Raw genomic sequence first — 12,509 nt, 5'->3', positions numbered from 1 at the left:
CGCAATTTGCCAGAATTTCATCTTTCTAACTAGAAATACTGTTCCTACGAAACAGTGTGGGCTCGCTCGTGACTATATTCTGCAGCGTGCGAAGCTCAACTAGCTCAACCAACTGTCTGCGACAGAACTCACTATATATAAATAATGAAGATATTGTGGGCGAGCCAATGAGGATAACATAGTGTTCTCGCCTTTCAGGCGAGCCCACAACAATATCTAAAATAAATACTCTTAATCAAATAAATTGTTCTTCATTTCTTATGTTTGCCAACGTGACTATATTCTGCAGTGTGCTAACTGTCATGTGAAGCTCAACCAATACTCCAATACTCCAATACTCATTGGCTAGTGGCTCTGCCTTTCTACTGTCTGCGGCACAAATATGCGGCACAAATATTGGGCGGAACTCACTCTATAAATAATGAGTAAAACATAGTGTTCTCGCCTTCGGCGAGCCCACAATTATTATTAAATATACCAGTAAGACTCCCTAATCGGGAGATAAGCGACTGTAGGTCGCTTATCTCCATAAATAGGGCAAAAATTTGTTTTTCCAAAATCTTCCTGATCCATGTTGATGACATGAGTGTAGACATGCTGTGTAGTGATTTTCGTGATTTTAGGGCAAAATCTGTAGGAGCAGTGTCCAAAAATGTGTTTTTAAAAATCGGCCTGAAGGTGGCGCTATATGGGACAGATTCGTGGTGATGGGATGAGTGTAGACATACTGTGTAGCGATTTGTGTGATTTTAGGGCAAAAACTGTAGGAGCAGTGTCCAAAAATGTGTTTTAAAAATCGGCCTCATGGTGGCGCTAGAAGAGGGCCATGTGAGAAATGAGGGGTGGGGTGTCCGCGTTGCCTTGGCGGACGAATAGGTACCGGCCCCGGCTCTCCCGGACCCTCCTAGCCCGAGTTACGGCATTTTCTGTGAGCTGCAGTGGAGGGGGTCCTCCACTGGGGGCGCCACCACTTTTGCATCCGTTCTGGAGCACCAGGAGTCGGTGGTCCCCGGGAATTCCCCGTGAGCAGCCCCGTTGGGGTGGTCATTTGGTCATTTTTGCACATTTGGTCATTTTTTACATCTGGGGGTCCCCCAGGGACCTGGGGGTCCCTGGAGCTACGGGGGTCCTTGGAGGTTGTAGTTTGGCAGCCAAGGAGCGTGTGTGCAAAATTTGGCATGGATCGGGGCAACGGTTGCGGAGATATAAGCAGGGCAATAGTGTGACGTGTGAGGTGTGACAGACAGACGGACAGACTGACTGACTGACTGACTGACTGACGGACTCACTCACAGTTTGTGCAGGTTTTGATAGTAAGTGCGACCTACGGTCGCAATTAATCACACTTGGCTTACCATAATAACTCTGCACTGGGTCCCAGCCCTCGTTCCAGTGACTGTCCCAGTCTCCCCCCACTCCGCTGGGGAGTGGCTCCTCACTGCCATAGTCGTCCAGAGAGTAATCCTCCTCCTCCTCTTCCTCTCCACCATCCTCCGAGCCTGACCGCCCCGTGCTGTCTTCACTGGAGTCCATATCGAGGTGGCCCCAGAACAGGGGCCAGAAGAACTTCTTCCCCGCTGGCCATGCAACCGTGGCAGAAGGGGACGAGGGAGAGGCGGGTAGCAACTCTTTCTCCATGGCCAGATCCATCTCTACCTCCATCTGTGGGTTGTCCACCACCTCGATGGTCACCTGTGTAGGGAGAGGGGAATCCCACTGAATTAATGTGAATAGTTCCCTGTTATACGCCAGGGTCCCATTGGCCAAGCTTTGCAGGACGCACTGTGAACAGATTGGCTGGCGGGACGTTTGATGAAATGAACTCATAAATGGCACCGCTCACTTCACACTAGGTGTGATTTTTATTTTGATCTTTGTAAGAGGAGTGATAAGAATACAGAGAGGAGCGATAAGCTTGCTCATTGGTCAGCTGGCGAATACATCCCCCAGGAATGATATGACGGCTGACCAATCAACGCAACTAAAGTAGCATAGCGAGCAACCTCTGTGTTTGCTCTGAGGTCTAGTGTTTCGGACGCAGAACTCGTCAAGGTTAGTTTTGGAACAGCCAAACATTACTTACTTACTTAAACGTGGCTGCTTCAGACATTGCAGTAGCATTCTAGGCTGAAGAGACACAGGAGTTTATCCAGGCACAAAGGCTCCACAACAAAGTGGAAAACAGTGACCTTTGATGGTTCACAGAATGGCTGTGAGGCAAGGCTGTCATCCAGACACATGTGCTGTGTTTTCAACCAAATCCCTCCCTACAGTACAGTACAGTACATACTACTACCTTTTGTACGTAACGGTATGTGGAATGTTGGATGTTATTTAAGTTCTTAACCACACCGTAGCATCCTTTTTCTAGATATGTCATAGACAAACATTCTGTGAAAATAACACATGGGCTTGTATATCGACTATGATATTTGGTGTAGAGGGGGGAAAAAAGACCCCTGGGGGACTCCAGTCAAGGAGGATAGGGTTTAAATATTTAAGCCAGCATAGAAGTACAGGCATGTGACATAATTGGATTATTAAACTACATTGCTTCATGTTATTTATTACTGTTCCGTAATAAATTAAAAAGGTTACAAATGGCTACGGTTATGTTATATAAATTATCGCCCAGCATTCATCATTGACCTCTCACTCACATCCTCTCTCGTGCATTCTCTCAGTTGGATATGTTCTTGGTTTCCCTGGGTGGTCATCTGTATATATCTATAATGATAATCTATGTCTGAAATGTATGAGCAAAGAATTCCAAGCTCATTTCTAATCAACCATCTTATCTCGATGTCGGGCTGCAGAAACGACGCCTCGTTGAAGCTAACCAACCGGGACATGAGCAATAAGCAATCAGACATTCAAAAATGATGAACTGTTCCTTTGCCTTATGCATCTCCCCTGAGAGAACATGGGAATTTGTTCTGCTCTCGTTAGCTCAGTATGACTCATGTTAGATGCTACAGGCGAGGCAAGGGGCCCTGCTTTAATTGATGTGAAGACCATGCGGGGCAGTGAGAAGGCAAGAGAGGGAACTTCCTGCCTGCATAAACTGGATTATGGATTAAGCACTGCTATCTATCGTCGTTGTCGAGTGGAAACCTCGTATCTCCAAGTTTCAAATTTGTATGTTCTTTTGCAAAGTAAAGCCCTGCTTCATCATACAAGGCTGTTGCACAAAAGTTGTGAAAACAGCAGATCTACAAGCACACAACGCCTCGCACCGCGAGGCGTTGTGTGCTTGTAGATCGGCTGTTTTCACTAGTTGAAATCATTTCTAAAATGACATACAAGGTTTTCACCCGACAACGACGCTATGGTCTATTCTAGAGGTCTATTTGGTGCTCATGTTGCAGGAGGATCGGCCAGACTGGGACAGCGAGCAACGGGGCAGCTGTAATAGCCATATGATGTGGACATAGCCATTATTATGTCCACTTAACCACATCCTGACTGCAGTGACCAAGAAAGCGGAGGAAGAATAACTACCCTGTGATAAGTTAGCAGAAAGACATTTGGGAGAGGTTTATGACAGTTTAGAAGAAAGGAACGAGGTTTTATTGAGTCCATGCCCCTTTCCGTTATTATGCTGTTGTTAAATGCTTGCAAATAAAGACAACACACAACAGGATCTGTTGTTGCCTCTAGTCTACAACCATATAAAGATCTGACCTAGTAAGTTGTGGTGTGTAAGATTACATGGGAGCCATCACAGCCAGTTAACTGAAAACACTAGCTCAGTCCTTCTTAGTCCTCCTGAAACTCATTATGTCCCTTTACATGCTGAGACCCCTACATGAGACCCATCCTATGGAATCCTCTATTGGTGAAATTAATAATACAAATAATAAATTAATCGACCGACAGAAAATGTATCAAATAAAACTTTTGAATCGTGTAATACTGTGTGGCTATTCATGAACTATTTACAACTTTTGTTGTACTGTGAAAATAACACATGGGCTTATACTATGACATAAAAAGTAATTGTATGGTCTACATTAACCGCACAGAATAAGAGGATAATTTGAAGAATAAACAACAGATTAATTACGAAAACATCGCTGTTACAGCCCAATTTATGTTCTTACAGCTCATCCGCACTGCCCGCGATGCGACGCGAGCGACGTGACGCGAGCAATGAAATCTCATTAAAATACATTTGTTTCAATGAGGACGTCCTGACCTACCGCAAGCGACAGCGCGTTGTGTCGTCCACCCCTCCTGTTGTCGCTCACAGAGCCTCTATTTGAGCGAGGTTTCGCGGCGACGTCCATAGAGGTACAGTAAATGGCCAAGTCCTGCCCCCCAAACACTTTATATTATTATTTATTTATTTGACTGGTTCAGGCTACGTCGCAACGCAATGGCCGACGCTCCATATGCAGAGAGTATTTCGCGGGACATCGCGTCGCATCGCTCGCGTGCAGTGCGGATGAGGTGTTACACTTAGCGATACACCATCATGCACAAAATACAACAAAAGGTGACTCTCCACATGCCACTGACCTGTATGTTGGGGTTCTGTGAGCCCATGTCAGCGTTGGCCAGGTCAGGGAAGTTCTTCAGGTCCAGGATGAAAGGCTTGGTCTCCTCCTCTGGTTCCGGCTGAGGAAGGACCCCCACAGAGCGATGCTGAGGGTGGGTGGACCACCTCCTCTGGTGGTGGTCTGGCAGTAGGCTCTGAACCAGGTTCTGCTCCTCCAGCGCCTCCGGATCGTATTGGACCCCGCTGCTCTGAGCTGGCTGGCCATGGGCCTGATTGAAAAAGGGAGGACGAAAATCAAACCCAGTGTGAAGTGAGCGGTGCATTTCATTGGGCGTCCCGCGAAGCTTGGCCAACGAGCCAAGTGTGGGACATACATTCATACAGGCAAAGCCAGATACACATTTTCACACAGATTTGATGAGAATTCCCTTTTTTTTTTTATTAATGCTGCGTGCATTTGAAACAATCAGTAATGATAAATGAACATCTGGAACACAAAACCACACTATTGGTTTTACCACTACTAGTTTGGAGATATACTGATAAAAAAGACAAAACACCTTGTTGTTTATAATTGGTATAATGGCCGTTGATGGACACCTCAAGTACTCATTTTTCCAGGAAGCACCCCCTGAAAATATTGACCGTCAGCATTCTAAAAAGCCACTGAAGCAACTAACCAAGCGACCAACCGGGCCCTGCATTCTAGTTTTCTATTTTTTTTCCCACATTGGCCCATGGCATCCCAGCCCTGGACAAAGAGGGTCCTGTGCCAGAAAGAATCTCTTTTAGCTTTAATGAGAGGGCCTGGGAGGCGTGGGACCCCTGGGCTGGCCTGGGTGAGTCTCAATCCGCTGGGTCGCCGCTACGACCCTGACCACTGCTCAGTTTACACCTCCACGGCCTTCTCTTTCAGGTCGGCTTCCTTCTGGTCTGCTCCTAGACCAGCGGAAAGTGCTGTCCTAACCCTAACCCTAAACAAATGAATGAGAGACGTAACTGAGATAAATGGGGCTGTCACAATGGTAACAGGGAGGCCAAGGTCAAACATACTATATATCGTCGTTGTCGGATGAAAACCGTTCGTTTTTGCATTTATCATTTTAAAAATGATTTAAACTAGTGAAAACAGACGATCTACAAGCACACAACGCCTCGCACCGCGAGGCGTTGAGTGCTTGTAGATCTGCTGTTTTCACTACTTTTGTGCGACGGCCATAGATGAAGTAGTGCTTTACTTTGCGAAAAGATAATTACAAATTTGAAACTTGGAGATACGAGGTTTCTGCTCGACAGTGACAATATACTGTATGTATATACTATATATATACTGTATGTCTATATTATCTGGAAAATATGGCCCCCAGGTGCATGACCTGCTGATGAATCAGTGTAAAACCCTAACCCGTGTACAAGATTTATTTTCAACTGAAAGTGCCTCAGTTGAAAATACTGTATGTCATTTTCGTTGAGTGACACCTGTTGAATGGGTCATGCGACAGAGTATAAAATAAGCCTAAACACCCATAAGCTCCTTGAATGTCATTGAATGTCTGTCTCTACTCTAACCAAACTGCACAAACTTGATGAAACATGGACCCCTGGCTCTTGGGGTAAAGATGTCTCCTTAGCACACTGGTTCTCAACGTCTGGTCAGGGGACCACCAGGGGTCCAAATGGACCCTTAGTTACGGGTCTGTAATTTGTATCCTCGGTGTCAAATATTTTACAGCACAGATTAGGTCCCAGAGATAAAATAAACCTTGGGTCCTTGAAGTGAAAAAGGTTGAGGAACACTGGCTTTATAGCATAAAACAGTGGAGATTGCCAGTGCCGGGAGGGGGGCATGCAAGAGACAAAATGTTTGAGGAGCTGTAGTTGGAGCCCCCTAGAACAGGACGTACTTTTCACTGGGCTGACCGCAACTTTCCCATAAAAAAGTCATTCAGCTGGTCAACTGCAGCCATGTGAAAACGTAGTGGCTATTTACAGGACCGGCCTGTCAAACATAATGAGATGGAGGAGGAGTTGAAGACAAGGCAGCCCCCTCCACAGGAATCTGCAATTTGGCGGTACATTCTTTTTTTACTATTTAATCTACTGTCACTAGAAAATATTCTAACCACATTAGCCCTGGTGTCAGTATTTTGGGCACGTCATTTCTAAGTTAAAGTTTTCCAAATCTTTCATCATTTTTCAGAAAATAACAGATCTACAGTTCGGCTATTTTCAAACGGCCTAATTATAAACTAAAAAGTGTGTTTGCCGTGATGCGAGTCACACTTGCAAATGAATTCTGTCTTAACGTTTGAATTTTCCCATTTCAAGTCAATGGGTAAAATTCATTCACTAATAAATAAAAGGCCATATATGGAGATCTCTGTGTCAGTCCTTGTCCCTTTTATGCCCACATACAGTATGGAGATCCCTGATGTCATCAATATTAAGCCCATATCTTGGAATGCTCATATATGGACATAATGTGTCAGTCTCATGGGGTCCTTGATGTCAGACATCTACTGTATGATGTCAGTCATCTCCATATTTGGGAAAAGTTACATTTTTGCATTTTCCCATTCAAGTCAATGGAGAAAATTAAACTATATAATGTATCTCTTAGCAAATGCACCCAGATGTGTCCCGATGAAGCCGGTCATTTGACATATGGCCCAGTTTATCTGGAAAGATGGAACGAATAAAGATGGACAAGTACCATAGTCTGGTTTCCCTGTGAGAGCAACCACGAATAAAAAGGGCGCAAGTGGTTAAGTATTGCAAGTTTGACCTGGCTGAAAAATAATTAGGACTACACAAAAATCAGTCAATATTATCAGAAGGTATACTTCAGGGGTGCCCAAAAGGTAGATCGTGATCTACCAGTAGATCACCAAGGGTGTGCAGGTAGACCACATGACATGCCTCTAAAAAGATATAATTAAAATATAAAAAGAATATGTCAATATGATATCAAGAAGGGCCTGTCAGCTCCCTTCATGGCTTTTAAGTTCTAAAGTAGGCAAAACTCAATGCAATACTTTGTTCAAGAGTCAGTAGCATTACAAATAACCCCAAAACCTACCACTTCCATACTGAATGGGATGTAGACATTTCCCCAGTATTTCCCATTTATTTCCCCCTTACAGTATAGGGTGTTTGTCTAAAATGTAACGCCAGTGCTGCTATTCCAAAGCCCCCCTCATTCCCTCAGTTAGAACATTTTGGATGGGTAGATCACGTTGAGCTAGTCATTTTAAAAGTAGATCTCACGTCAAAAAAGGGTGGGCACCCCTGGTATACTTTTTTTAAAATATTATTACCTTCGTTGGAGAGAGAAAGGCCATTTGTTAGTTTCTTTAAATTAGTAAAGTCGCTTCACTCCAATTGACTCATTCTGTGCCAATGACGGTTTTTGACGTTTTTTTCCAATAGCCCTGGGTGCCAATCGGTTTTTGTGTTTTTTGTATAGAAAAAAAAATGTTTTCATTTTTTTTTTTTTTTTTTTAAATATGTCAAAATGACCTGAGATCAGAGAGATGCTTTTCTCTGTTTGTGTGTTCGCTCCCTCGTTTAGTTGATTGAGAAAATGTGTGTTCATGTGTGTCCATTCTAGTGGATGGACACTTTTTTTCATTCAAACAGCTCTATCTCTGGAACCATTTGTCTGATTGACAAAATTCTTTTTGCCACTGAATCACAACAACTGTGTCTGTTTCTGTGGGGGAAAACAAATATAAAAAATAGATATATTTTTTTCATTGCATAGTAAAGAAAAACATACAAAATCCTGGCACAGCTACCTTGGAGCCATTTTGGCATTTGGCACAGAATGAGTTAACAAGATGTCAATTCCAATTTGACTATAGACAACACCACTGTAACTCCATTTCCTTTCCTATTTACTACTAAAAACTTTACATATACTCGGTCGGGTACAAAGTAAACTTGATAATATCAATATCAGCATCAGTATCACTTCTTCCATGTGCCCTAGCTGTTGCTGAAAGGATTGGGACTTTGTCCCTGGGTGGGAGTAAAAGAAAGTAAGCCTTAGCCATGTGACTCAGGAGCCTATCTCTTGTTTCTGTGGCGTGAGGTGGCTTGATGTACAAGTATACCCCCCTCCAGCCACGATGTACAAGTACTCCCCCTGGGAATGAGGACTTACCCCAATCTAACACTTGATGCTGAGTGCAAACTGCCAAGCAGGGAGGCATTTGATACCATTCGTATAATCTGTGGTATGACCGGGCTGCATGGAGATTGAACATCGACCACCCAATTTCAGGGCAGACACTCTAACCACTAGGCCACTGAGACAAACTCAGTTTGCCGTATGGATGTGTCATCACCTCAGTTTTGACCAGCGGTGATGATCTCTCTCTCTCTCTCACACACACACACACACACACACACACACACACACACACACACACACACACACACACACACACACACGCACGCATGGACACATCATTGCAGACACACAGACACAGATATGTACAACTCACACCGGAGTCATTCAGGGGAGGCCAAATACTTTCACACCCTCCTCATCTTGTCCTGTTACACATCTGGATCCTGTATATCACTCTCCTCCTCCTTTCTTCCTCTCCCTCGTTCCCTCCATCTCCTCCTCCTCCTCACAGCAGAGCAGAGGGGCTTCCCCGGATCAAAGGCCCGCTGTGCTGATGGCATGTGTTGGGTCTTTAAACTGACTGTATGGATGCAGCGGGAGACTTGAGGCCTGGCCTGGAAACTGACCTTGTGATTTCACACAAACAACACCCACTGCCACCCAACCAAAGTGTAAAACATAAGCCTTGGATCTTCTGCACTGTTTGTTTATGCTTGCATGTGTGTCTACGTACTTGGGACCGGGGGTCATTTCATGGAGCACCAAAATGACTTCCAGGAGCCACAGAGCCACAATTCAAAGGATTCTTTTCTAGGGACCCTGCTAAGTTTGGGTAAACGTTTTGGTTGCAATTTGCATGAGCTTTGGACCAAATCTGTAGGAGTAGTAACAAAAGATGCGTTTAGCAAAAACTTGTGTCATGGTGGCACTATAACTGGTTGATTTTGGGGGGAAATGGGTGAAGATTCCTTGGGCTACTGGGAGTGTGCGCCTAAAGTTCTTTCAAATTGTTCCAGCGGTGCTTGTAGCATGTCACGCGAAACGCGCCCCCCCCCCCCCCCCCCCCCCCCCCCCCCCCCCAGCAAACTTTGAAAAGCCCGGAATCAATCGGAATAGAATCCGAAGAATCTGACAGATACGTCTTGATCACATGACTACAGAGATAATGTGTACCAGTTTGGATGAGGTTTGACAAAATGCGTGCACAGTTTCATGCCGATCGGTCCAACGGTGCCGGAGATTAGCTGTTCACAGACAGAGAGACGAACGGACACACACACTGACAGAGGGGTGAAAACATAGTCTTTGGCCTTCGGCCTGGCGGAGACAACAATAATAATCATAATACGCTGATTACCGCTCGCTAAACGGTGTCTCACATGGATCAAGGTCGTCTGAGATGGCGCGCCTCCGTCATCTCCACCGAAAACAAGCGCTCCTTTACAAGAACCAGACTAAATCGGGGTGCTTTTAGGATTCGCGCAATACAAACATATATAGCTCATTTTCGAAACGCTCAGTTATTCAACACAAACTTGAATAACTACTACTTGCGCTCCTCATTTGGCTGGGGACCTCCCTGCAAACCTCCCAGGGACACCTGATCACATTAAGGGGCCTTTTCCACCGGCAAAGAACCGGTTCCAGAACCAGTGCCGGTTCAACCTTCTTGGAACCTTGTTTCGTTCTTGCGAACCGGCTTGCGTTTCCACCAGAGGAACCAAGGATTTTGTGGTTCCCGTTCGGGACCAACTTTTACGGTTCAGAAACCAACTTCGGTTCTCGGTGGAAAAGCTCACCTATGGTTCATCCCATAGGCGGGAGAAAGAACCAGAACCTGTTCTTTGCCGGTGGAAAAGGCCCTTTTGAGAACCACAAGTGTAGCCTAGGATCCATTTGGTGCTGCTGCTGCAGGGGGCACTTACGATGACACACATTCAGGACAGGCAGGAGAGGAGGTCGAGGCACAGGAGTGGAGGCGGGCGGGCGGAGGTGGGGGTGACGGTGGGAGTAGGGGTGCGCAGTGTGGACGGGACGGCGGTGTGGCAGGCCTGATTTATGTGACCACGGATATCAAAGGCCTCTGCACTTGGCCGTTTCCAAACCATTACAGAAGAACAATAAACTATGGGCCCCCTTTGATCGCCGCTTTTGGAAAGTGAAAAAAAAAAAAGGAAAAACAAATGCCTGCGCTCGGTGGAATTGGGGTGATGGGGGAGGGCTGGCATATTGACAGAGGAAACAGGTTTCAATATTTGGGGACGAAAAAAGGCACACTCACACTTGGGGACACAGAACTCCTCCTCCACTCCAAGACGTGAGAGTAAAAATAAAAAAAACTGAAAACAGGAAATTCCAGATTAACACAGAATAGGGCCAACGTAAACAATCAGAAGGATGACCCTTGACCCCCCTGCTCTCCCCCCTCTCCCGCCTCCAGTGTGAGAGCTGCCTCGGGTTTGCCTTACCATCATGGTTACATAAGTCTCTCGTTACTGCGCCACTTTTGCTGTAGTGCTTGTCCTGCTGCAACCGCCATCCTCTCCTCTCCCCATCTCTCCTCTATCTTTACCTCCATCCATCCATCCATCCATCCATCCATCCATCCTTTTTGAACAGTCGTCCACCAGATCACATGTAAAGGTACACAGTCATCAGTGACACCCTTTTATCAGCAAATGTTATTTCTCACTCTCCATATCGTTGTTGTCGGGGTGGAAACCTTGTATGTCCGAAACCGTTTGTTTTGTATTTATCATTTTTAAAATGATTTAAACTAGTGAAAACAGACGATCTACAAGCACACAACGCCTCGCACCGCGAGGCATTGTGTGCTTGTATCAGCTGTTTTCACTGCGTTTGTGCCACCATGGCCATATGATGAAGCAGTGCTTTACTTTGTGAACAAATTTGAACATGTGTACAAATTTGAAACTTGGAGATATGAGGTTTCTGCCAGACAGTGAGATATTCTTCTCTCCCTCTCCCCTATCTGATTCCTCTTCTTCCTTAAATCTATCTGTCTGTTCTATTCTAGCACTCCCTCTTCGACATCTCTAACATCAATCAAACATGACATCCAACGTCAATAAGACAGGCTGCTAGGATAGACCCAATTGCTTACAGGAGGAGGCCACACAGGAGAGGAGGGGGGAGGCAGGGTTCAAAGGCAAAACGCACAGACCCAACGAGCACGTACGCGCTCAACGCACGCGCGCGTGCTTGTCTCTCTCTCTCTCTCTCTCTCTCTCTCACACACACACACACACACACACACACACACACACACACACACACACACACACACACACACACACACACACACTCTTATAGACTTGGATATCCATATATGTCCATGCCTAACGCAAACTGCAGTATTTGGATTTATTATTTGCTTTAATGGCCAGAGCTGTCAAACCCTCTTCAATACCTTACTATACATGGAGAGGAGGAGAACAATAATGCTGTAGACCACCTGCTTTCCGGAAGAAATTACACTGTGATTTAATTTGAGGTAATTTTATTGATTGACTTAATTAGGCCTATTCAGCGACTATAAAACGTTATGTAACAGTATAGGACAATACACTTATGTTGTCTTGAACACGGATTTATATAAAAAAAAGAAATTGCAGTTCATGCGCCTATATTCATAAATGCAGGGGTAATTATTATTATATAGCCCATCTATGGTTGAAAACACTTGAGCAATGAATGGGAATAATACATAGCCTGCCGTCAATCAACTTGTCTACAATGCAACATTTTAACAAATATTTTATCGGGTGCAGGTGTGATATCACCTCCCGGCCAATTAATGCAGAAATGGTACCCCTTTGAATTGAGTACAAAGGACCCCAATGTAAACAAGCC

General features: G+C 45.1%; 1 protein-coding gene across 1 annotated transcript in view; it reads right to left on the bottom strand.

Moving 5' to 3' along the window:
* The window catches only part of ism2b (isthmin 2b), a 29,774-nt gene that overhangs the window by 16,498 nt on the left and 767 nt on the right, over positions 1 to 12,509 (bottom strand). Inside the window, exons 2-3 of the mRNA XM_080744314.1 lie at positions 4,522 to 4,770; positions 1,356 to 1,692 (exon numbers count right to left, since the gene is read on the bottom strand). Coding sequence (XP_080600440.1) covers positions 1,356 to 1,692; positions 4,522 to 4,770 — 586 coding nt within the window. The remainder of the gene's footprint in view (positions 1 to 1,355; positions 1,693 to 4,521; positions 4,771 to 12,509) is intronic.

The sequence above is a fragment of the Nannobrachium achirus genome, assembly GCF_963921795.1.
Source record: "Nannobrachium achirus genome assembly, chromosome: 16".
Classification (NCBI taxonomy): Eukaryota; Metazoa; Chordata; class Actinopteri; order Myctophiformes; family Myctophidae; genus Nannobrachium; species Nannobrachium achirus.
Note: the sequence above shows the minus strand (reverse complement) of the source record. Positions and strands in the feature narration are given on the sequence as shown.